The sequence below is a fragment of the Pseudorasbora parva genome, chromosome 12 (assembly GCF_024679245.1).
Source record: "Pseudorasbora parva isolate DD20220531a chromosome 12, ASM2467924v1, whole genome shotgun sequence".
In the NCBI taxonomy this organism is placed as follows: Eukaryota; Metazoa; Chordata; class Actinopteri; order Cypriniformes; family Gobionidae; genus Pseudorasbora; species Pseudorasbora parva.
Genome location: NC_090183.1, coordinates 43,489,843 through 43,514,624, shown reverse-complemented (window position 1 = coordinate 43,514,624; position 24,782 = coordinate 43,489,843). Strand labels below are relative to the sequence as shown.

At 37.4% G+C, this 24,782-nt stretch overlaps 1 protein-coding gene and 1 long non-coding RNA gene across 3 annotated transcripts in view; one reads left to right on the top strand and one right to left on the bottom strand.

Annotated features, from left to right (window-relative positions):
- Nucleotides 1–14,581, bottom strand: part of LOC137094596 (uncharacterized) — a 64,472-nt gene extending 49,891 nt beyond the window's left edge. For both annotated transcript variants that reach the window (XR_010908684.1, XR_010908685.1), the window contains exons 1-2: nucleotides 14,388–14,581; nucleotides 6,083–6,186 (exon numbers count right to left, since the gene is read on the bottom strand). This is a non-coding gene — a long non-coding RNA (uncharacterized lncRNA). The remainder of the gene's footprint in view (nucleotides 1–6,082; nucleotides 6,187–14,387) is intronic.
- rims4 (regulating synaptic membrane exocytosis 4) overlaps nucleotides 1–21,584 on the top strand; it is a 50,200-nt gene extending 28,616 nt beyond the window's left edge. The window contains exons 3-6 of the mRNA XM_067460422.1: nucleotides 11,925–12,037; nucleotides 14,443–14,544; nucleotides 14,862–15,001; nucleotides 20,455–21,584. Coding sequence (XP_067316523.1) covers nucleotides 11,925–12,037; nucleotides 14,443–14,544; nucleotides 14,862–15,001; nucleotides 20,455–20,673 — 574 coding nt within the window. The 3' untranslated portion in view covers nucleotides 20,674–21,584. The remainder of the gene's footprint in view (nucleotides 1–11,924; nucleotides 12,038–14,442; nucleotides 14,545–14,861; nucleotides 15,002–20,454) is intronic.
- Nucleotides 21,585–24,782: the final 3,198 nt, after the last annotated feature.

The following is a 24,782-nucleotide window of genomic DNA, read 5'->3' as shown; positions in this document are numbered from 1 at the left end:
AAAACTGAGTAAGACATTTGAGTTTTAAAGTTCTTTTATTTCATCGAACAAACTGATTATTACAGAGACCCTAAAAAAATATGTGATGGGTGAAAAAAAATATTCAAGATATTCAAAATATACAATAAAAAAAATAGTCAATGCTTTTGCGTACACTCGCAAAACGTTTGCGTAATCTTGTGAAACACGTTTGCCGTTCTTTGCGAGTGAATGCATAATGGATATTCAATTTTGGCAACCAACGATCATGAAAACAAGATAATCGGCGTGAAACGATTATTGTGCTGCTGCCGTATTCAGTCCAGCGCACCTACCTCCTTTCTTTCCTCTCCAAAAGCCCAAACTTGACATCCAAATCAGTCAAATAAGTGTGTTTGTAAAATTCTGTCTACTGTTGCTAAACTGCAGGACGTGCTCGAAAATAAACAGTTTTAATAAAAGCTATTTTGGATTATATTAGATTTGTGCATTAGCTCTTAAAGTGACAGCAGCCTAATAAATCATCTGCAGTCCTTATTGATAATCAAACAACAAAAAGCCAAGATAAAAATCACACACAGCTCTTGAATGAATAAACTGCAGTTTTAATAAGGATTAGTCTATATTTAATGTAGTGTTATTTTACATTTGATTACTTTTTTCCACATTTCTGTTGTAGGCTATTACTTGTATGAAAACCTAAAGCCCCATTTATTTATTTGTATTTTTGTTCTCCTGTATTTTTTGCTGTTTGTAATTTAGTTTATTTGTTTTATTGTATTCTGCTGTCTGTTAACTTGTCTTCTGTAACATTAATTAACCTAGCACTAGTTTTTGCTATGATTGATAATTGTGAAATTTAAAATGACTTGTATCATGAAACGACCCCATATCAAAGACTTTGATCATATCACATATAATCGTGTTAAATAATCATGATTCCAATAATTAGCAAAATATCATGATTATGATTTTTGCCATAAGTGAGCAGCCCTAATTGACTTATTTTTCCTCCAAGCACATATTTTTTCCACCTCTGTAGAGCTTAGTAGTTGTTTTTTTTATCAATAGATTTGAATCTACTCTACTTCAAAATTTCACATTTAATTGTAAGAGTTCATTCTTTGTAATTAATATTTGAAATTTACAAGCAATTTTCAAGATTTTTTGTGTAGTAAAGACAGCAAAAAGTTGCAAAACAATAAAAAAGAACCACTCATTCATGACACAAAATGTCTGAAATGTGCTCGTATAGCTTCAAAACAATATGTTCAGTTACATAATTATAGCAATATGTTGTGCTCAACCGACGGCCGATTCTGCATAAATTTCCCCTAAAACCCTGTGTCCAATACCCAGTGCTCTATTAGAAATTCATAAACAGACAAAAACTCCATACAAACCTTACGTAACGTAGTTGAATACACTTCCTGTGCAGCTCAACCATGGGACCAAAATCCAGCCCAATTCAGCTGGATTACTGCACAGTTTATGGAGCATGGGGATTACAGTTTTGGCTGCCACCGCTGAGGATATTTTACCATATTACATTGCATCGTATGCATCTCATGAATACATAACAGAGAAAAACATATTTTACATAAACACTCACTTTCAGTCTGAGGTCGGACAAACAACAGTGATGGAAAATCATAGCACAAGGTTGATTTGATGCAATGGTATTTTCGGATAGATTTCTGTGGAAGTGTCTGTAATATGTAGTCAGTATCTAGTGTCTATTTTATGCGGTTTCCATTAGATATTGTTTCTAACTTGCTTAGATAAAGTTGGGCTTTTTGCCCTTAAACACTTTAAATGTTATAAAACATGATATAAAAGTTATAAAACATTATGAAGAGTCTACTGTCTAAGGCTTCTGAAAAATAGAAGGGACTAAATTGATGCACTGCAGTCATGCATAATAATAAGTGGTGCTTATTGTATTGAGATGTATATTAATTGATGTGGAAGTGGATTGATGCGAGACTAAACGCTGCAGGATTAGAATTTTGTAAGACATTTCAACAACAAAGTGAAATTACAATTATTAAAACATTACAGAGAATTATTTCTTATCAGTTCTCCAGTAAACTAAACTTAACTTGCTTATAGTATGTCAACTCACTGCAAGTTTTACAAAGATACAGTATTCTATAATCTGGCTGCAGCTTTATACAGATGTGGAAGCACAGTTATCATTACAGTCGTTTCATATTTGATTTTGTTACTAAGACACAAATACTATGAATCTAAATTAAAGACTGATGCACAAAGATCATAATTTCTTGCCTGAACTCGCACATTTATGAGTTAAGTGATCTTTTGGGGAGCAGAAAGTTTGAAAGAGGTCACATGAGTGACATTTATGTAATGGACCTGTCAAAATGCCCTAGAAAGCAGAAAGCGCTCTAATTATAACTCCAAAAGCAGAACTGCTCATGGTGCATGGACCAAAAATATGATCATATTAAATGTCCTGAATAATATCATATTAGATGCATCTTTTTTTTTTGTGTCAGAAACTGTGAAATGCAGTGAAGACAGTGTGAATGGAAAAGTGAATCCCATCAAGTTCACACAGGTGTCCTAGCAAAGTTACCACAGGTTTGACGTTTGACAACCAATAATACTTAATTATGAAAAGTGTATTTATTGTTTTATGATTAATCGTTTCCCTTGAAGACAGTGCTACGGTTGGATATTATATGCAGTGGCATTCATACATTTTTAGACTTAAAGGTGCAGCAAACAATTTCTAATTTTAAAGCTTTTGAAAATGGATCAGACAGAGCACCACAACACATTTGCAGCCAATCAGCAGTTAGGGGGCGTGTCCACTCGATGGGGGAGGAGAGCAAGCGATCTAATCAGCAGTAGGGTCGTGTCAACTCATGATGCGGCAAGAGAGCATGCCAATTGGCAACTGGAGGGCGTGTCCACTCATGATGGGGAAGGAGAGAGCCAATCGGCAGTAGGGGGCGTGTCCACTCATGATGGGGGAGGAGAGAGAGTGAGCCAATCAACAGTAGGGGGCGTGTCCACTCGTGATGGGGAAGGTGAGTGAGCCAATCAGCAATAGACGATGTGTCCACTCATGATGGGGGAGGAGAGTGAGCCAATCACCAATAGGGGGTGTGTCCACTCAGGATGGGGGAAGAGAGTGAGCCAATCAGCAGTAGGGGGCGTGTCCACTCGTGATGGGGAAGGAGAGTGAGCCAATCAGCAATAGACGATGTGTCCACTCATGATGGGGGAGGAGAGTGAGCCAATCACCAATAGGGGGTGTGTCCACTCAGGATGGGGGAAGAGAGTGAGCCAATCAGCAGTAGGGGGTGTGTCCACTCTTGAGGGGTGAGGAGAGAGTGAGCCAATCAGTAGTGGGGGGTGTATCCATCCTTGATGGGGGAGGAAATAGAGTGAGCCAATCCGCTATGGGGGCGTGTCCACTCAATATGGGAGAGGAGAGAGCGAGCCAATCAGCTATTGGGGCCGTGTCCACTCGTGATGGGAAAGGAGAGTGAGCCATTCAGCGTCAGGGGGCGTGTCCATTCATGAGGGGAGAGGAGAGTGAGCCAATTAGCAGAGGAGAGAAAGCGAGCAAGAGGGACATTTTGAAGAAAGACTGTAGAAAGAGAGATGGTTGAGACTTAACAAAAGAGAAAAGGCCAGAGGAATATCACAGGAAAAAGCACTATGATCAGGCAAGATTAATATTAGAAAAGCTTTCCAGATCTAGAGAGACCCAAGTGGGAAGGCCTGAAAACCAGCTGCAAGGTTGCGTTGTTTCTGCTCCATACGTGAGTAACATTAGTTGTGTTATGTTTCACAGAACCACAAGTTGCAAGATACCTCAAGATACACAGTTGTTAATGTTAGTTTAACGGAGGCAAGCTAGTAAGAGCTGTGTGTGTAAAACTTACTCCACTGGCCTCACTAGTGACTGACACTAGAGACTGTGGTCTTTAGCTTCTTGGTTAGCGCATCTCCCCATGCCAGAGACACCGGTTCGAATAGGACCGGTCACATTAGCTATAATAACACGACAGCTTTGAGTGTCATGGTTTGTCTGGAGCTGCTGGCGACTAAAGCCACCTTCACTATACTATTGGAAATTTGATAATTCCCACTTCTGAAGTCCTGATTATGAGCTTATTTCATTAAAATTTTAAAAGTTGAGGGTGTTGATGTGTAATTTTTTCCTAGGAAACTCGTATTTACCATAATTCAGAGGGCACTTGAATGCAGCATTACAACCAACTATATATTCTGTACTGTATGTTCATTTTTTGGGGATGGAGCAATTAAAGGGGGGGGGGGTGTTTGGGTTGATTTTTAAATATCAACATTGTTTCTCAGAAATCCCTTACTGCACCTTTAAATGTCCAAATTATTTTTGGGGCCACTGTAGCCTAGAAACCTAGACGCACCCCAGTGACAGCAAATCTAAGCCGCGAGTGTCGACTAGCAACTTTCAATACACTTCTGAGCTGTAAAAGCCAAACTCTGGTCGGGCCAATCACATCGTGAATAGAGTTGGTGGACGGAGCTTAACATAATGACGGCCGAGTTGCGCTTGTGTGCTACTAGTAAACACCATAGACCGTAAAAAAATTTGGACAACGTGACATCATCCATTTAAGCTTTGCAGATTTGAAGCTTTCAGGCGGCCTGCACGGTGCTGACATCTTGGGATCGAGTCTGCGCAGTAGCGATTTCGGGACCGGAGTGGCGCAGTAGAGAGCAGGAAGTACAGCTGCGATGTCAAAAGCCCACCCACACTCTCAAAGATGCAGAACAACTAATTATGTTGGTGTGAAATAAACAGTTATGTAGAAATTAAAGCTAAAGCTCCAATCTGCTCCCAAAAATCCAGAAAAAAGTCTGTTAGTGCAGTCTGTTAGTCTGTATTATTAGAGTAAAAATAAACTTATTTTAAAAACAAACACTTGAAATGAAATCATCGTGATGATAACTGCCTTCAATGACATAAACTAACTCTGGGGAAAAAATATTTGAAGTGTAATATTATTCTTTAGTTTGCCTCGCGTCCATTAGAAAACACAGAGGGGCGGCTATACTGGGACCGGTCACCGATCGAGGCGCGAAAGCTTCAGTATCTGAGAGGGATGCAGCAGGCTTGGTAAACACAGAAACTGGCAAACGGTGGTCTTTCAAATCAGCTTTGACCGCGACTCTGGAAGACTTGGAGTTAAGCTTTTCTCTCAGAAAAGAACAAAGAACGGCACTGAAGTCATTCTTAAGAAGAGAAGATGTGTTCTGAGTTTTGCCGACCGGATACGGCGAAAGTTTAATCAGTCAACTAGCTCTGTTTCACCTTCGTTGCTCTGGTTGGTGTAGCGCTATCCTATCGCGTGCAGAGGGAGTTTGAAAGACAACAGTTTATCCCGCCCCTCGGATTGAGCTGTCAATGGTGAGTTTCCAGACCAAACATCTTGATGTGGGTCTGGCTTGTCAGGCTAAGTCCACTGTATAATTAATTAAAGGATTGTGATGTTGAGTTCTACATTTTATAAATTCTCAAAAAGCAGGTAAACAGAACCAACTAAACTGAGAGCAGTAACTATAATTAACCAGAAGATCATCTCCATTCTCCACCACATAAGCTGATACCTCTGCCCTCTATTTTATTTGCATTCCCTACATGCTTTTCACCTTCTTCCAGAAGACACTAACTCTTGTGCATACTCCTGCATGCAAGAATGGAGCATCTGTTAAAAAAGTTTGCATGCAATGAACGCCAGAAGAACAGCACAGAGACAGTGATATATAAAGCAATTGAAAGCAGTGCGCTGAGACGCCATGATTAACACATAACACAGACAAATGTTTATTCGAGTGACATCAAGAATGCGGCGTGTAATATGTGGAGTGGTGATAGGTGTATTTGTCACTCTCCGAGGCGTTTGTAGTAATGTATGTGTGTTTACTGACGGCTGCTGCTGACGCCAGAGCACACAGGGCCCAGTGAGTAATAATGACTCTCCGTTTTGCAAGATAGATTGATGAAATGTCACATGGGAGAGAGGAGAGGGTGATAGGAATAGTTTGTCCAAAAATGAACATTGTGTCGTTATTTACTCACCCTCATGTCGTCCCAAACACTCTTTCTCCCCTGAACACAAAAGATGATGTTTTGAAGAATCTGTATGCAGCCTGTTCCACAAATTTCTGTCAATTGTTTAGTTTCTATAAAGAAAAGAAACGCCACAAAAATGTAGTCAGCTCACTTGGCGGCGATCTTTCTGCCCTTTCCCATAAAAGTACAGCTCTTGTCCACTTGAATGGTAAAACTTGATTGTTTTATAAACACATTTTCAATCAGCAATAAAATATGCAACAATGGTATCATAAATGTTCCTTCTTTAGCTTAGGTGTTCTGGAGCTATGATGCACTAACACTTTTGGTCTGTTATCATATGGTTTTTAATTAGGCCTTTTTGTCTTATTTTTTATTAAAAAAATGCTTATAAAAGTTTAGGTTTAATGTTTTTAAAAGACGTCTCAAAGCTGCATTTATTAATTAAAAATGCAGTTAAAAACAGTAATATTGTGAAAGTATAATTCAAACATTATAAGTGACTTTACTGTCACTTTTGATCAAATTATTAGATACTTGCGGAATAACAGTAATTGTATACATTTCTTTAAAGTTAATTTATATATATATATATATATATATATATATATATATATATATATATATATATATATATATATATATATTTTTTTTTTTTTTTTTTTTAACTGACCCAAAATATTAAATCAAAGTGTATATATCAATTAATATTTAAAACAAGCATCATTGCATAAAATATTAAGTTTTGTTTAAACGTTTGGAATACTTTGATTATTGATGATTATTCTATGGTGCTGTGGTTATTATGAAGATTATAGCTGATTTTACTGTCACTTGTTACAGAATAACAGTAATTTTTTACATTTTTAAAGTGTTTTTTTTAGGGCCGGGACTTTAACGCGTTAATTAAGATTAATTAATTACGGGACTTTAACACGTTAATTAATAACGGCAAAAAAAATAATTTCAACCATAATTATTTTTGCACTGCGGAATGTTTTTCAATGAATGAGTTTCGACGGACCGATTATTCTGGAACACCAACTAGCGCTCACAAGTCACGACAACAACAAACCAGTGAACATGAACGAAGAAGCTGATAAGACCTCTTTGCTTGGCCCCGTGGATGGAACATTTTGTTTTAAAAAGTGAAAGGATGGAAGCGTCGACAAGAGCATGGTTGTGTGCAAGCTATACAACAAGGAATAAGCGTATCACCGCAGCACATCGAGCCTCAAATATCACAAATATTCTTTTGCTACACTTAACGGCAAACATTGCACTGGTCTGCTGGACTGAAATAAATAAACAATATTTTGTTGATTAAGCTTATATACTCCGTCATTATTCAATGGTATACAAAACATCCATGTGAAAAATTACTTCTCATTGTTCTCAGGTCAAATATTTATATGCAATTAAAATGTGATTAATTTCGATTAATTAATTAGATTAATTTTTTGAGTCCCGGCCCTAATTTTTTTTTTTATGCAATCTTACTGACCTCAACATTTTTTAATCAGAGTGTAAATCAATCGATATTTTTAAAAAAGCAACATTGCATAAAAAATCAAGTCTGGTTAAGTATATTTTGTCTGAATTTTTATTGTTGTTATAAAATAAAATAAAATAAAATAAAAATAAAAATTATTTGTTTTAAATTAATTAAGACAAAAAAGGCATTCGTATTAAATATATTTATAGCGAAAATAAGCGTTTGGAATACTTCTATGATTGTTCTATGCTGGTGTGGTTATATGAAGATTCTAAAGATTCTTCAAAAATTCTCAGTTTGTGTTCCAAAAGGTTCCGGAACACCATCAGGGGGAGTAAATGATGACTATTCCTTGAAGAACAGAGAGAGAAGTGGATAGAAACACCAGACGAGAGACTGAATGATGAACTAGATATTGACGTGGGACAAAGAGACAGGATAGAGTGAAGAATGAGCAACGAAGAAGAGCCGATGAAAATGGCGTCTCTTGGGATGCCCCGTCTGAGTATTAGGCATCAGGATCGTCTGGACCCTCCCAAAAGCATTTTAAAAATAGACCTGTGCGGAGATGGCAAGCGAAAGAGACAGAGCTGGGAATGGGTGGAGGGGTGCCGAAGAGAATCGAGGTCAAACCGCAGAAAGAAAATTAATTATGAATCCGTCCACATTAGTGTGGAGGATTATTGAGAACAAACACAGAAGGAGTGGAGAAAGGAGGGAGAGACTGATATGAAAGGAGGCTTGAAGGAGAATGTGATTTAGGACCACCAAATGACAGCTTTTTAAAATGCATATCATGTTTTTGTTTTATTAATATAAATACAGATTAAATGTGTGCAATTGTTTGAAGAACTAAAAAACTATTTCCAAACAGGTTTCCTGAACACTCACCCCACCTGCCATTGGTTGGTCAAAACAGATAGTCCCGCCCCAAACTCGCACCATTGGTTAAACCAATGTTGTTGTGTCGGACAGCTTATATAAAAAGAAAAGTTTTTTCAATCAACTTACAAATGGCTGAGTTTTAGTGAGTAGTCAAGGTAAAATTAATTATTTTACAACAATACTTTCAACTTCTATGAACACAGAATGTAAAAACCCTTGCCTGAAAAATGTACCCCTTTCTCCTCTTTGGCCTTTTTCTTGCAGAAGCAAAACACTTTTTCCACCACCATCTGTTCCTGTATCTAAAATGAATCTCTTGTTACAAAAAATTGGACCTAATTAATCTCATCCAAGCACAAGTGGCTACCTTCTGTTTGCTGAAAAAAATATGAAAAAGCTATGATAAGCCAATATGAGCTTCTTCACTTGTGTAGATAGCTGAAATTAAGTCAACCTAAGAGGGAAACAAAGAAAATGAGAGGTTTCTAAAGGAGAATCGTTTCATAAATGAGATGAGCAGGTACATTTCTTTGACAGTATACTTCAAATATATAATATAATGTATTCATATATTTAATTATGAATAATTAATATCTTTTAATTACTAACGTCACTTTAGAGATAGCAGCGAAGGAACGAAGATCAACTAAACGAGTGTATTACCCGCATCTAGCTGATAATCTTCAGGTCAATCTTATATTTATAATCACAAAATCAGTTTGAATGTCTGCTGATGAAAGCGATATCTTTGTCCTTTTAACAATTAAGGGAACTTCCCATGACAGCGCTAGTCAATGCGTTTGTAAATTGCGTCTTATTGTTTAAAACCTTTTTTCATCCTTTCAATATAAAAGTCTGTTACTGACTCATTAAAACAGTCTTTGCTGCCATCTAATGGTGTAATGTAACTTTCACTAAAGGTCGAAATCAGTCACAATCACTAATAGGCCCTTTCTCAATACTAAATACACCATGTTATTTAATATTATCAATTGAAAAATAATATTTAAATAAACCGTATTAGCCTTTATAAAAGTATAAGAAGTTTGCACAATAGGAAATAAACAAACTTACATTTCAGTCTAAAGTACAAAAGCAACGCCAGTACAAGATTTAATTTAAATATAAAAGTTGTCCAAATTAATTTGCTCTGGAAAAAGTAGGTCTATTAGATTAGTAAGACCAAAGATTGCCCAATTGATATACCCAAAATGAATAATACCTCATGTTTCTATGTACATACACTCTAAAAAAAATGCTGGGTTAAAAACAACCCAAGTTGGGTTGAAAATGCACTAACCCAACGATTGGGTTGTTTTAACCCAATGGTTGAGTTGTTCTTACCCAGCAATTGGGTTGTCTTAAGCAACATTTAACCCAACCATTGTGTTAAAACAACTCAATTGTTGGGTTAGTGCATTTTCAACCCAACTTGGGTTGTTTTTAACCCAGCATTTTTTAGAGTGTAAGAGCCAGTGGCAAATTCCCGACGGACTGGCCGAGATAAAGCTTTTTTCGAAGGTACAAGAGCTCAATCTCCGAAAACGTCTTAACAATTTGTCAAATATGTGCTATGTGTATATAAGTCGCATATCTGAGGTCTAAACTACATTCTTGCCTAAAAAAAAACTCTAAAAACTTTACACTCCATGACACATTAACAGTAGTATTTGTAAAATTATGACACTCATGAAAAATATTGCAAGCGGGGTGATACAAATGGTGAAATGGTACCAGTGCTGATACTGGGGGAATATCGCACGGCTGGAAAAGGCTCTCAGCCAATCAGATTTGAGAACCAGAACTAACTGTCATACATACACACAGTACATGCATACTTTAAATTGTATATTTAAGACTAGTTAATTCAGTCATAAAATACACATTAGTCTTGTGCTGTACCTTTGTATTTTTGCTTAACATGTTATTCATCTAATGATATTGTGATTAGTATTGTAGCTTGTTGGGGTTTTTTAAGGCCTAAAATTACTTATTGAAGAATTGTTGTTGTTGTTTTTTTTTTTTTTGGGGGGGGGGGGGGTAAAGTAATCAGAAAAATATTTCAAGAAACCAAGGCTGATGAAAAAGTAGCCAGTCACTCTTGTGCTATTAGACAAAGGCCAGGCCTCCTATTTCAAGAGGTCACAGGGGTGAATATGACATGGAGCATCAGGCTCATCTCCTAGAAACACATATAGCCTACTGTTAATAATGCATTTTTGACTCCATACATCTCAAATAGGAGCAGGAAAGCAGTGTGATTATATGTGTCTGTGTTGGCTTTGCTCCAGTGGAGCACTGTCCTATCAAATCAGAGCTTCACTGTCAGGCTTAAAGGCTGTCCATCTTCATTACATAAAAAAGTGCCTTCCATCCACCGATCCATTATCACTCCAGCCATTACAGAATAAAATCAAAACTCTTAATGTCCGACATACATGTTCATCTAATGTGAACATTTCATTAGTATTTTTAAAGCCATCACAAGCAACCATTAATTTGAAATAATTTGTTAAATTCTGAAAGCTAGACTTTCTAGACTTTAAAGAGAGTGCAAGCTAAATATAAAATTAAGAAATTGACTGGAAATGAACTTTTATGAACCTTTTAATGAACCTTTACAAATGACAGATAGTTCTACATGCTTAATTTAGGTTGTCAATACAATGAACATGTAATCAAAGCAATTATACATGTTATTCACTTCAACATGACGGTAAAGTGAATAACACTGATTATCTCTTCATCACGGCACCTGTTAGTGGGTGGGATATATTAAGCAGCAAGTGAACATTTTGATCTCAAAGTCGATGTGTTAGAAGCAGGTAAAATGGGCAAACGTAAGGATCTGAGTTGGACAAGGACCAAATTGTGATGTTAGACATCCTGCCATCCATGTGGATGTAACTTTGACACATGCCACATTCATAAGCATTGTTGCAGACCATGTTCACCCTTTCGTGGAAATTTCCTGGTGACCGTGGCTCTTCCAGCAGGATAATGCTCCTGCCACAAAGCAAAATTGGTTCAGGAATGGTTTGAGGAGCACAACAACAAGTTTGAGGCGTTGATTTGCCCTACGAATTCCCCAGATCTCAATCCAATCGAGCATCTGTGGGATGTGCTGAACAAACAAGTCCAATACATGGAGGCCTCACCTCGCAACTTACAGGACTTTAAGGATCTGCTGCTAACCTATTGGTTCCAGATACCACAGCCCACCTTAAGGGCTCTAGTGGAGTCCACGCCTCGACGGGTCAGGGCTGTTTTAGCAGCAAAAGGGGGACCAACACAATATTAGGTCATAATGTTATGCTTGATCGTGTATATATATATTCTGTCCAGCAAAATATGTGGCTGACAAAACACAGCACTCAATAAATTGTATACATAAAATTTAAAAATAAAATGTAACCTAACCCTAATGCAAACAGTCACAGTAACACTGGCCTGTTTTCTTCCCTTTAGTCTGAACTACAGTGGGATGTGTTTGGCATCAGACGCTCAGTTTAGTGATTTTCTGGATGGCATGGGACCGGCTCAGTTTGTGGGAAGACAGACGCTAGCTACAACTTCATTGGGTGAGTGCACTTCTATATCAGACAATTGATTCAACCTCACATCTTAATGTACTACAGGTGAAAAGGTTAAATGTGTTCTTTTGTTAAAATGTTAAAAAAAATTATCCATTATCTTAATAACACCTGCACACATTTCAGGAGTGGCGTATAACACAGTCACTCTTACTAGCCACTATGGCTGGTTGAATTTTATACATTTTTATACATATACATTTTTAAATTGTAGTCTTTTAAAAAGGCATCTGAAATATATCTGATTTTATATCATATCGATATAAAATTGTGTAAAACACTTATTCAATATTCATTTTCTACAGAATAGATAAACTCGCTCTCTCATCTCTCCGACACAAACCCGCCTCTCCTTACTCACTCGTTTCATTTGCCCTGAATGAATATACTTTGGTGTTCCAGGGCTTTCATTTTCGGCGTATTACGCATGATTTAACTTATTCCCACAGATTTTGAGTTCACACCCAAAGCACACACACACATAAAGCCACCTCTTAGTACTAAATTGAGTTCTTTATAGCTGCTTATTGCTCTTAAAGGAACTCTGTTTTTAGAAATAGGGCTTTTTCGACTCCTTTCCTACATTTAGATATGTGGGCAAATGCATTTTTGTCTCAGTGCATGCATTGTTTTAGATTGGCAGGGTCGCCGCTAGCTTAGCTTAGCATAATGAATGGAATTCTCTGTTGCCAGATTGCATGTGCTGAGTAAAAGTGATTAAACAGCGAAATAGCGAAAAACACACAAAATAATATCAAAATGCTGGTCTTGGCGAGTATTCACATAGTCAGTTCAGTTTTATGTAAACATTTAAGAAAGAAAACGCATGTGTAATGGATCTGTGCATCAGATCTTAAAGTGACAGCAGCCTAATATACCTGCTGACAAATTATGATAATATTAAAAATATTTACATGGCTGTTTTTCCCATGGTATTGATGTCAAATGTGGCCAGTGAAAATGCTGAGTGGCTAATCTAATCTAATCTAAAACATTATAACGGAAAACTATTTCGATAAACCTCTGACAAAATCTTTATATAATTAAAAAAGCAAAACATGAAATTAGGGTATTGTAAAGTAACTTCAACAGTGCAGAATATAATTTCAAGAAATGGTCATTGAATGCTAACCAATGCTCTTTTATTCATTCTCAAATGTGATGTAAAACGATAGAAATCAAATAATTATGATCTCCAAGTACTGTAAATAATAACACAACTTGTTTTTTGGATGGGTGCTGCGTTTGCACCTATGTTACTCTATAGCAGCTATTAAAGGACAACTCCGGTGAGAAATGAACCTAGGGGTAATTAACAGATGGTTACAGAGTAGATCGTTCTCTGAGATGCGTTTTCATGAAATCGAAGGTAAAGTGTTTTATCTCTAAAAACAGATTAGCCTATAGCGCTAGTCTATGGGGCACAGGGTAGTGAAATTAAATTGCTAGTTAATACCACAAACAAGGCTCAAAATAGCCTCACACTAACACGGTAGCATAATGAGGGTCCCTACAGGCAAACCGAAGCATTGAGAACGTTGTAAGAGTACAAACAGTTTAATAAGAAGATACTTTATAAACACAGTGCATTACGCGTTCACGAACAGGCACCATCTTGGAAAACAGTTTTGATGAGTCGAGCCACGAACGCTGTGCTAAGTGATGAACTGTGACTTGGAATCTCATATGGGACGCATTCTTCCCTTGTAGTTAGTCAACCATATATTTTTATAAACAGATATAATTCATGCATTTCCATGTAATTAATTCCTATCGACCAGATCACTTAGCACAACGTTCGTGGCTCGACTGGTCGAAATTGTTTTCCAAGATGGTGCCTGTCCGTAAACGCGTAATGCACTGTGTTTATAAAGTATCTTCTTATTAAACTGTTTGTACACTTACAAAGTTCTCAATGCTTCGGTTTGCATGTAGGGACCCTCATTATGCTACCGTGTTAGTGTGAGGATATTTTGAGCCTTGCTAGTGGTATTAACTAGCGATTTAATTTTACTTATCCTATGCCCCCTACAATCACGTTATAAGCAAATCTGTTTTTATTGTTTTTGTGAAATTTAGTTAAATTTTTTCAATTTCATGAAAACACACCCCAGAGAACGATCTACTCGGTAACCATGTGTTAATTACCCCTAGGTTCATTTTTCACCAGAGTTGTCCTTTAAGCCAAAATGCTGTATCGACCAATCAGCATTCAGGACTGGAACTATGAGTTTATAATCAATGAAATAGCCATTTTTTTGTACTTTGTCAGTAAAATATATTAGAAAAAATTGCTAAGATCAACACAATTCTATTGAAAAAGATATAGTCACTTCACCTGTATTAATCCAGGTCACTTGACACACTTTAATGTGTGTATTGATGTTTTGCAGGAGATGTTGAGATCGGTCTGATGGAGAGGAACGGGCAGCTGGAGGTGGAGATCATTCAGGCTCGAGGACTCATCATGAAGCCAGGATCTAAGGGTCCTCCAGGTGATTCTTCATCAGACAGAACCTGACGTACTGAGGGATGAGCCTGATAGAACGATTAGATTAATTTAGCCAGAGGACAAAACTCACTGGAAATGTTTATAGATTGGTTCTCAAATACACAAGCTTCTCTTAGATCCAATCTGTGATTGTTCTCTCCTTATTTGAGCTTTCATTATCCAGAGCGAGTGTGTGTTTTGAAAAATGAAGGGAAATTGAAAAGAGTCTAAATTGGAGGCTCTTCTATGTATTCAAATTGATTGTCAGTTTCAAGGATGCAGTTTGAACTCTTTTTTTTTTGTTTCCTTCCTTCTTTTCAGCGGCCTACATTAAAGTGTACCTTCTGGAAAATGGTATCTGCATTGCCAAAAAGAAGACAAAGTCTGTTCGGAAATCGCTAGATCCCCTTTACAATCAAGTCCTTGTTTTTTCAGAGAGCCCGCAGGGAAAGGTTGTACAGGTAAACTAGATTTCTACCTTTTCTGAAGAATGAATTAGGGTTGTTAGTGCAAAACTTTTTTTAGTTTTGTTACAAAAGTATTAACATTTTGGGGATATTCAAATTTCAAATATACCCAGGGCAATGCGATGGAAGTGTTTTTTGCTAGTTTCAGCCGGACGCAGTTCTCATTTTCACGTTCTGCTCCACGATGTTTAAATAGTAAATGCACTCGCGCCAATCTGTTCGCCCAGGTGGTTTCAAGAGCATTGTTGTGTTGCCATTTTGAGGAACTGAAAACCACTGCACCGTTGACCAACAAAAGCCTGCTCTAAAGTCAATGGCGTAGTATTTTGTTATTAATATGCACAACACATGTACACTCTACTTATTACACACAGGGACGTGCAGCAGAACACACGTTTTAATATTTTAAATAAAAGCATTTAGATTTTAAACTAGCAAAAGTGGATTCAGAAATGCCCTAAGTGCGCCTGCACCATGTGCTCAAATCGTTAAAATAGGGCCCTAAAGGTCTTTGCACACTGAGTCCGATATTTTCGCATGCGTTCTTTCGTATTCGTGATCCGAAAAATTCGTCACGCACAGAGTCCTTGCACACAGAGTCTGATGCGTATTAATGAATGCGTACAGAAAAAAAACGCAAAACAAGACAAAGTGACGTCTAGTGAGGATGATTTGTTTGTCCTGAAGAGATTGTGTTCATCCACTCCTGCGATCGCGTAGAGAAGAGAGTTTATATCAAGCGGGATTATCCAGACCGACTGACTCAAAGTTTCAGTGTCAGTGGCTCAGTTTGATGATTTGCTAGCGATACTGGAGACACATATTAAAAAGAAGACCACTAATTTCCGTGAATCAATTGATCCCGAACACCTGACAGTATGTCTATGGATCCGAGGTATTTTTGCTAGAATAACATGTATGGTGGCTCTGAGTTGTCAAAACGTCTCTCAAAATGTGTTTTTACAGATGTTAAAACGCAGAAAATCGAACCTGTTCCGAATTTTTTTTTTGATGGACGAAAGTTTCAGAGGCAGTGTGCAAGCGTGATTGACATAACGTGAGGTCGAATTTATTTTTTGATGTGCGTAAATTTCACAGGCGAATGCCTTAAAGGGGTACTTCAGCGCTGGGAAGATGAATCTTTATTTAAACTGGATTATCAATGCAGTAGAAATGTGACATTTTTGAATTTGGTGCCTTCTAGACTGAGAAAAGACAGAGAAATAGATTTTTGTCCCATGGGGATGAAAAAACTACAATTCCCAGAATGCTTCGCTGCCCTGTGCCATTCCCCAAGCCACCAACTTGATTACTGTAACTGAGTTGGAGAAGACACTACAATTAAAAACTGAACGTGTCTGTTCAATATAATGAGTGAGTCACCACGCGAGCATCATAGCACTGAGCACTAACTGCAGGAGTTGATGAGAGCTGAGGTAATCGCGACTACACTCGCGGCATACATTCACAACGCGAGTTCAGTCTGGCGCGTTTCAGTTCATGCCTTTGCAAGCTTAACTTTCATAGAAATTAATTTGAAAAGTTAAAAGACTTACATTGCTCACCATATCTCCGTTTAAATGAGTGCCTGTAGCTGCCAGCTGAGCTCTGAGTGTGATCTCCATCCCCCATGCGCGGATTCAAAACATGTGGAAATGGCTCCCTCTGCTGGCTGTAGTCTTTAGCCTTTGGCCAAACATTCCTCCGATGATGCAAATATCGTCAATTTGCATCATAGGAGGAACTTTTCAAGAAATAAAATGCATTAATCTCTTGTCTCAGGGGGATATGAGGGGGGAAAGCACAATCCTTTGAATATACTCCAGGGTTTCTACTGATGCAAAGCCATATGCTAATCGCTGAAGTAACCCTTTAAGAATGAGCAATAGAAGTAGTGTTACTAACCTTATAGAACAACATTAAACCTGAAATCTAACCCGAGACTACTTGCATTTCTTAATGCATTGAACATTGGGCTGTCAAGCAAGCACTTAACAAATCCTGGTTGTTTTTTTTTAAATGACAAAGAAAACAGCCATTATAGGCTTTAATGAACAGCAGTTTACCCACGTCTTTTCCAATTTGTTATAATTTCTCTGTAGGTGACGTGATGACAGTGAACGATCATTTCTGATACAGTCCCTCCATCTCTTGTGAAGAGAACTGGCAAAGAAAAAGCTATGTTGTGAATGCTTTATTCTTAGCGCTGGAGAAGGAACAGGGGAAAACATTTTATATCTCTCGCAATTATACATTTATCTAAGGACAACAATTATGAAAGTCTGCCACAGCAAACACTAAAGGTTAGAACAGACCGCAGGATGTTCAGGGTGGAGAGAAAAACATCATTTGCATGTGTTTATTCACTGATGTGCAGCGTCCTCCATTATTATGTAATTAATCTAAGGGAACGTTCAGACTGATGTAGGCCACTTGCGTCCCTTTTCTGAGATTATTCTTCAAAAATGTTCACACATTCATTATCATATTTGGGAATTTAGTAATTCAGTTGTGCTATTGAAGATGGATGAATCACACAAAACCTATCAAACACATGGCTGCATTACATTACGCCACAAAAACCAAAAGGAAGAACTAAGAAAGATTGTTTTTCTTTTACAATGTGGCATTTTTTCATGAAAATTACTGTAATAATAAAACATTGAATTTGTATTTAATGCAGAAAACAATATGTACTATTAAATTGGTAAAGGCACTGCATTACAGGAATGCTTAAGTAATGACGTATAGAACGAGAACGTGTTGATAATTCACATTAGATTTTGTAATTACACACCCATTTAATTAAAAAAAAAAAATCTTAATGCTCCTTAAATATACTTAATTTTCTTTATGCAAAATATTTGTTTAACAATATTACTTTTACATTTTTGAGGTGATCTGGATATAAGATAAGAACGGAACTAACAAATTATGATACATTTAAAATTGAGAATTAGTTTCAATTAATAATAGATCAAACCAACCATCACTATGAATTATGGTACAAATTTCAAAGAAATGGTACATTTCAAATGTATGGATTACAAAGATTTCAAATTGTGAGATTCACCCATATTAATGGAATGAACAAAAAATCATGAATGATGAATTATGAGGACTATTTACATTTCAAAATTATGAATTGCAATGATTATTCACATTTCAAATTGCGAGATTCACCCAGATTAATGGAATAAATTAAAAGGAGTTACAGTAAATTCAAAATTGAGAATTATGAATTTATGAATTATGATAATGAAATTAAATCATTGTGAATTAATCATTTAAAGGGGGGGTGAAACACTCAGTTTCGGTCAATCTCATGTCAATCTTGAGTACCTATAGAGTAGTATTGCATCCTTCATATCTCCGAAAAATCTTTAGTTTTATTATATTTATAAAAGAAATATGGGCTGTACCGAGTCTTTCCGGAAAAAAACGAGCGCCTGAAGGCGTATCGTGTGGGCGGAGCTAAATAATGACATACAAAGCAGTGACGTCCTCAAGCGTGGAGAAGCCCATCGCTATCGAGCTCAGCTAATAGATATATGATCCAGAATCAGATCCGGCTGAAATAAATTGAACAGGAGAAACAGCAACAGCAGGACGTCCGTCTCTGTGGTATGTACTGTATTTAGTGGCCTGTCAACATTTGTGTGTTTACTCGCAGTTTATGAGGACATGATTCGGTTTATGGACTATTGTATGCGATTAAACCTTAGCAGTAGCAAGCAAAACGGTTTTGCACGTCAGACTAGTGTAACGTTATACATAGAACAACAATGAAGTAACCGTTAGCGCATTTGAATAACGAAGCACGCGATCGTGTTGTTTACTGATGTTTACTCGCGCGACGATAGCCAACAGCTCAGACATTTGAAGCAGTTTTACTCACCGGCTGCTTCCAAAGCAGGACCGAACCTTTATCGCTGGGACCGCTCCGTCAAAAACACACTTCTTTGGTATGATTTGGTGAAGTCCTGTGACAGCAGTGACCGTGGAAATCCACTTTACGACGCGGCTGAAGCGATGTTGTGAAGCTTCTAGGGCTGTACTAGAATAATCGAATATTCGAATATTCGTTCGGTGAGGTGGCATTCGATTTTCAGTTTTGAGATTCGAATATTCGTTTTTTTTTTTTTCAACACGTGACTTCCGTCGCGGACTCATTCTCACTCATGCTTGAAATAATAATAATAAATTAAAAAAAACACTGCAACATGCTTTCAATAAAAGCATCGCGCATTTTAAAGATTTAAATTAACAAAAAGTCAGAATAAGACAAAATAAATCCCTTATATAGAATAAAACTAATTGTAATAGATATTACATTTTGTGTCATTTTAAAAACAATTCATTTATTCTTATTCAACTGTTTATAAGCATGCTACCGTGTTCTTTATTTATTACAGTTCATTGAAATCACTGTGTGTTACTAATTTAATTTCAGTTTTGGGATTCATTTGTTTTAAAGAAAGGTTCGTTATTAATACCTTATTAAAGTTCTTGCTCTCAACAGACTTTGTGTTTTGTATCACTTGTGCACTGTCCGTTTTCGGAGCATAAACCTGCCCGTGTAATGCGTACCAGAAACTGTTCTATTTAAAAGATTATTAAATGTTTATTAATATTTAAAGAATGTGTGCCACCTGATCATATTGCACCAAATGCAACACTGCACTCCACTGGGTCTGCCGCAACACATTTACGATGCCGAAGAGTGTAACGTGAAGTCGTGAAAGATGATACAAATGCAAACCGACACTATTATTATATATTTAGCCCCACCCACCGAAGCTTCGAATATTCGATATTGATTGCCACCTAAGCTTCGAAGCTCAAAAAATGGCATTCGAAACAGCCCTAGAAGCTTCCCGTCATTTCTGCGTTCAAATCGGTTCAAATGCAGCGCTGCCTTCCCGGAATGCTGTGCTGAAGCGTTGAAGTCGCTCGACGTCACCCATAGGAATAAAGTGGAGCGCGGCGCGGACTATAACGACATAAGCGTTCACGGACAAGTGGATCTGCAGCTGAGAGACTGTTTATGGGCGTGCATTTCCTCTCTCTCGCTCTAGTGACGCGCGCGCGCGCACCCTCACGGGAGAAGTGCCCGTACGGCCCATACAAGGACCTTCTGCTCTATTAACGTCAAGTCGACCCATACTCGAAAAAACCTCGCCGAAACTTGTGATGAACTGGAAGGAGTATTTTTGACACAGAAATACTCCATCAAACGTCCAACATTAGTTTTTTAAACTTTGTCTATGTTTAGGATGGGAATCCAAGTCTTTAACAGTGTAAAAAGCTCAGTATGCATGAAACAGCATTTCACCCCCCTTTTAAAAATCAAGATTTATGAAATTAATTATGAAACTTATTTAAATGTTACTACTGTACTGTTGATCGTTCCATATAATAACTAATGCTGCGTCTCTCATGAACAGGTCATTGTTTGGGGAAACTATGGCCGGATGGATCGCAAATGCTTCATGGGCGTGGCACGCATCCTATTGGAGGAGCTGGATTTGACAAACATGGTGATTGGCTGGTACAAGCTTTTCCCCACCTCTTCTATGGTGGATCCCACAATGGCGCCGCTGATCCGACACTCGTCACAGCTCTCTCTGGAGAGCACCGTAGGGCCGTGCTGTGAACGCTCCTAAGACTAACAACTCAACTAGATTTATTTTTCTCTGGAAGGGCTCTCACAGCCCCAGTCCTACGAGTGCTGGTTGTGCAAGACTGCGGCACTGGAACCCTCTGGAATGTTCTAGAATTCTCTTCAGAACAAATAGACTTTCTGGAATATTCCAGAATCGACCACAGAGGAAATCCTTTTCAGCCTCTGAGAAAAAGACTCCAGGACAGGCAAAAAATGCAGACCAAACGTCTGGGCTTTACTTTAGCTTTCAACACATTAGCTTGTGATGGTCCGTATGTCTTTCAGAGGAAATGTCCTCGATTTAGAATTGATTTCCAGAAAACAGGCCAATGTTTGTGGGTGCTGCAACGGATTGATTTCTATTAGATGAAACCGGATGGGTTTGTGCAATATGACATCCAATAGAAAGAAGAATGTATCGATAAAAAAAAGAAGAAAAGTGCAGGTTTGCATTCACTATCTTGCGTAATTAACAATACAAGAATAGATACATGTCTTAAAAAAGATTCAATACTTGTAGTTTGAAAAGAGTCAATGTTTGTGCTTCATGATTTGGTTCACACACGGACCTTTTTCTGTCCGTAGCTCTTCTTTTTTGTCTTTCTCATTACTGAACAGTGCCAATGTTGCCAGCAAGTGGCTTTATTTGTGGTAAGTGTCTATATTCAGTGACTAGATGCTTTATGAAATCAATAATCTAGGCAGACACTAAATTAAAAAGAGAGATGCTAATTGTCCACAATCTTTTCCCGAGGTAACATATTCCAGACGAGGAATGTTTGATGTCACTGTACATTTTTCCACACTAGTATTGGTGTGAGACACTTGAGTAACATAGGATTATAGAGTGTTTATGGAATAAATATTATATACTTACAGTGTTAACTCCAGTAGTGGCCAAGAGGTTTATATTGGCTGATGTCTAGAGAGCAGAGAGAGAGAAAGCAGACATGATATACACATATACAGGTATATATAATAACAATACACAAAATGACAAATATGTGAAAAAGAACATTCATGCTATATATTAACAAAGTACAACTGACACTATGCGAAATGATCACTTCTGTAAATTGGTCAATCGGACAAAAACAATGCTGGGCATCGATAGATATTTATCAGTCTATCACTAATTATAAAAATTTAATTTTGCACTTTAGAATCTTAAATGTCTTTCTTACAAGCAACCACTGATTTGGCATAAGCCAAAGTTAATTTTCTTCTTTATATTATTATATTATTTGTGACTTCAGGATGCAGAATCTTTAGTAGCAATGATAAGGTTGTAGCATTAGATAGTAGCATACGCATGAAAGGCATCTTAGTTTGCCACGATCTAATGAGATTTTGCATGGAATTGGATTATAGAGCCTTATCGCTGGCAGTCGAGCAAACATGTAGCAGCGAATGATCAAACAAATACTGTTACACTGCACAGATATACTGTGCCATCTTTATTAATAAATAATACAGACACAATTTCTTTTCATATGTCCTGAAATGATGAAAAGCAAAGCATTTATAGGCCTAGATGCTAGCACAGAAAACTAAATGGAAGAAAACAGAAGATTTTTTTATGTCCAGCATAAAAATTACTTTTTGTGAAGAAAACACACCATTTACTACTAGACAAAAGATTTTTTTTTTTTTAAGATTGATTCCTCTCTGAGAATCTCGGGAGTGATTATTTCAATTAAAGCTGAAAAAAAAACATACCTCAAACACCCTCAACATAATCATGTTGTTAAGGCCATATATAAAGCACTGCCACATTCTTTTTGAATAATTAAATGTTCATTGTCTTTAAAAAGCAATAACTAAATACATTTTTGCTCACTTTATTTGTTACAGGGAGTAAAGCCAGATAGTCTCTGCATTGCATTAGAAACTTATGTATCCATGTAGCAATGTAGAAGATACTCAGTTTTAGACAAAGCGCTGAATGTCTGAGATCCTCAAGAATTTAGTGCCAAAAAATGTGCATTTCAAAGATGTGTTGATGGGCTAAAAGAAATAAATGATTTCGGAAAGTTTTATAAATGAGCAATGTAGTGGTTAGCACTGTATATTAAAGGTACACTGTGTAACTTTCGGGCAGTTAAAAAACAAAATTGCTTGCATCTTGCATTGGAACATTGTTATGGTTGTGCTTTGGCTCTGCGTGACTGGGCGGATGAATATGGTTATCCTACTTTTCCTAAAACGTTCTAGGGTTAAAAAGAAATAGTTCACCCAAAAATGTAAATTAGCCCATAATTTCCTCACCCTCAAGCCATCCTAGGTGTATATGACATTCTTTTGTTTAACATCCTGGCTCCTCCAGGCTTTATAATGGCAGCCCAAAATTTGAAGCCCAGAAAAAAAAGTGCATCCAGCCATTATAAAAAGTGCTCAACATGGCTCCAGGGGTTAATAAAGCCCTTCTGAACTTCGAGAAGCATTACACTTCATAAGTTGAATGCGGAAGGTGGTCCGCCAAAATTTTGATATTTTACTTTATAATGTATTAAATATGTTTTATTTTCTTACACATATCCCTTGATTCACTTCTGAAGGCTTTTATTAACGCCCTGGAGCCGTGTGGTGCACTTTCATAACACTTGGATACACTTTTTTGTTCTTCATATTTTGCTTGGAAGATCCAGGACATTTTTTAATATAACTCTGATTGTATTCATCTGAAAGAAGAATGTCATACACACCTAGGATGGCTTGAGGGTGAGTAAATCATGAGGTAATTTTCATTTTTGGGTGAACTATCCCTTTAAGAGATATATAACCAAGTTAGATGTAAACTCTGACTAGCTAAAGATGTTACTAAAGCGTTTTACCCATTAATAGACGCACAGCGCTACATATAATGCTTTATGAACTCTGCTAGAGCTAAACAAGGCAATTTATCTGTCAATCAAATACCTTACTCACCTGTTGAGTTATAAGAACGCCATCCCCTCGCTGCTTTTACATTTTAACCCCCTCAGTTCTCGACGTCTCCGAAAAGCCAAGCCAGTTGTGATTCTGGTTGTATTACGAGCTCTGTCGCGTCCTCTTTTTACCAACAAGCTCTCCTCTGTTCGGCGTTTGTTTAAAACGGGTGATTCCTCGCTGTTGCTACTCCAATTTATCCTTATTCAGCCTTTCTCTCTCATTGACATATGCCACATACACGCGATAAAGTAGGCGGAGCAACTTTTCTTACAGATATGACGAGCCCACGCACGGGTGAGTGACGTAGGCTATGTATTCAATTTCCCTCGAAAACCATCCTGCTAGATCTAAACTATAAACACTTATAGGGTTACCATGGTGAAAACAAGGACATGTTTTTGGAAGCATAGGCCATAACATATTATAAAAGTGAAGCTGCCCATGTCCAAAAGTGGCGCTGACATTGTGGATCCCGAAGCTGCACAGTAGTGAGCATGTGTCAAGGCCCCGCCCACATTCTCGCTCAGTTTACTTCAGTACAACTCGTTATGTCTGTGTAAATAATCAGTTATGCAAATTAAAGTTATTAAAGTTAAAGCTCGATCTCCTGCCAAAGAAACAGAAAAAGGTCGGTTGGTGCCTCCGTGACTATTTCACTCAGAGAAGCTGTCAATCATGAGGACCCCTCCCTCGTTTTTATAACATGAAATAACTTAACTAAAACTTTTATAAAAAATAAATTTTAAAAAATGAACACTTGAACTTGCAGAACTTGCATTGTGATAAAAACTACCTAAAATGATAAAAAAACATCTTTGAGAAAAAAATTACATGAAATGTAATTGATTGTTTAGTTTGTCTCATGTCAATTGCATTGAGAGGGCGGGGTTTATGAGCTATACTCCGTCCAGCCACCTGGGGGCGATCGAGAGGCTTTGGCTTCATTCATTTTTTCAGGACTTGTGCAGCACGCAATATTTTTTTTCCCAGGATGGTAGGGGAAGGTACCGCCTTTTTCGTCTCTGATTGGTTATACATCTCACGTTCATGGCTGCCTGTCAGCTAGTCTGTTGAACGAAGTCAATCCAACATAGCCTATACACACGTTTTTTTTTTTTTTTTGTGGCATATGGGGACATTATAGGGCGTATTGATTTTTTACTGTAAAAACTGTATTTT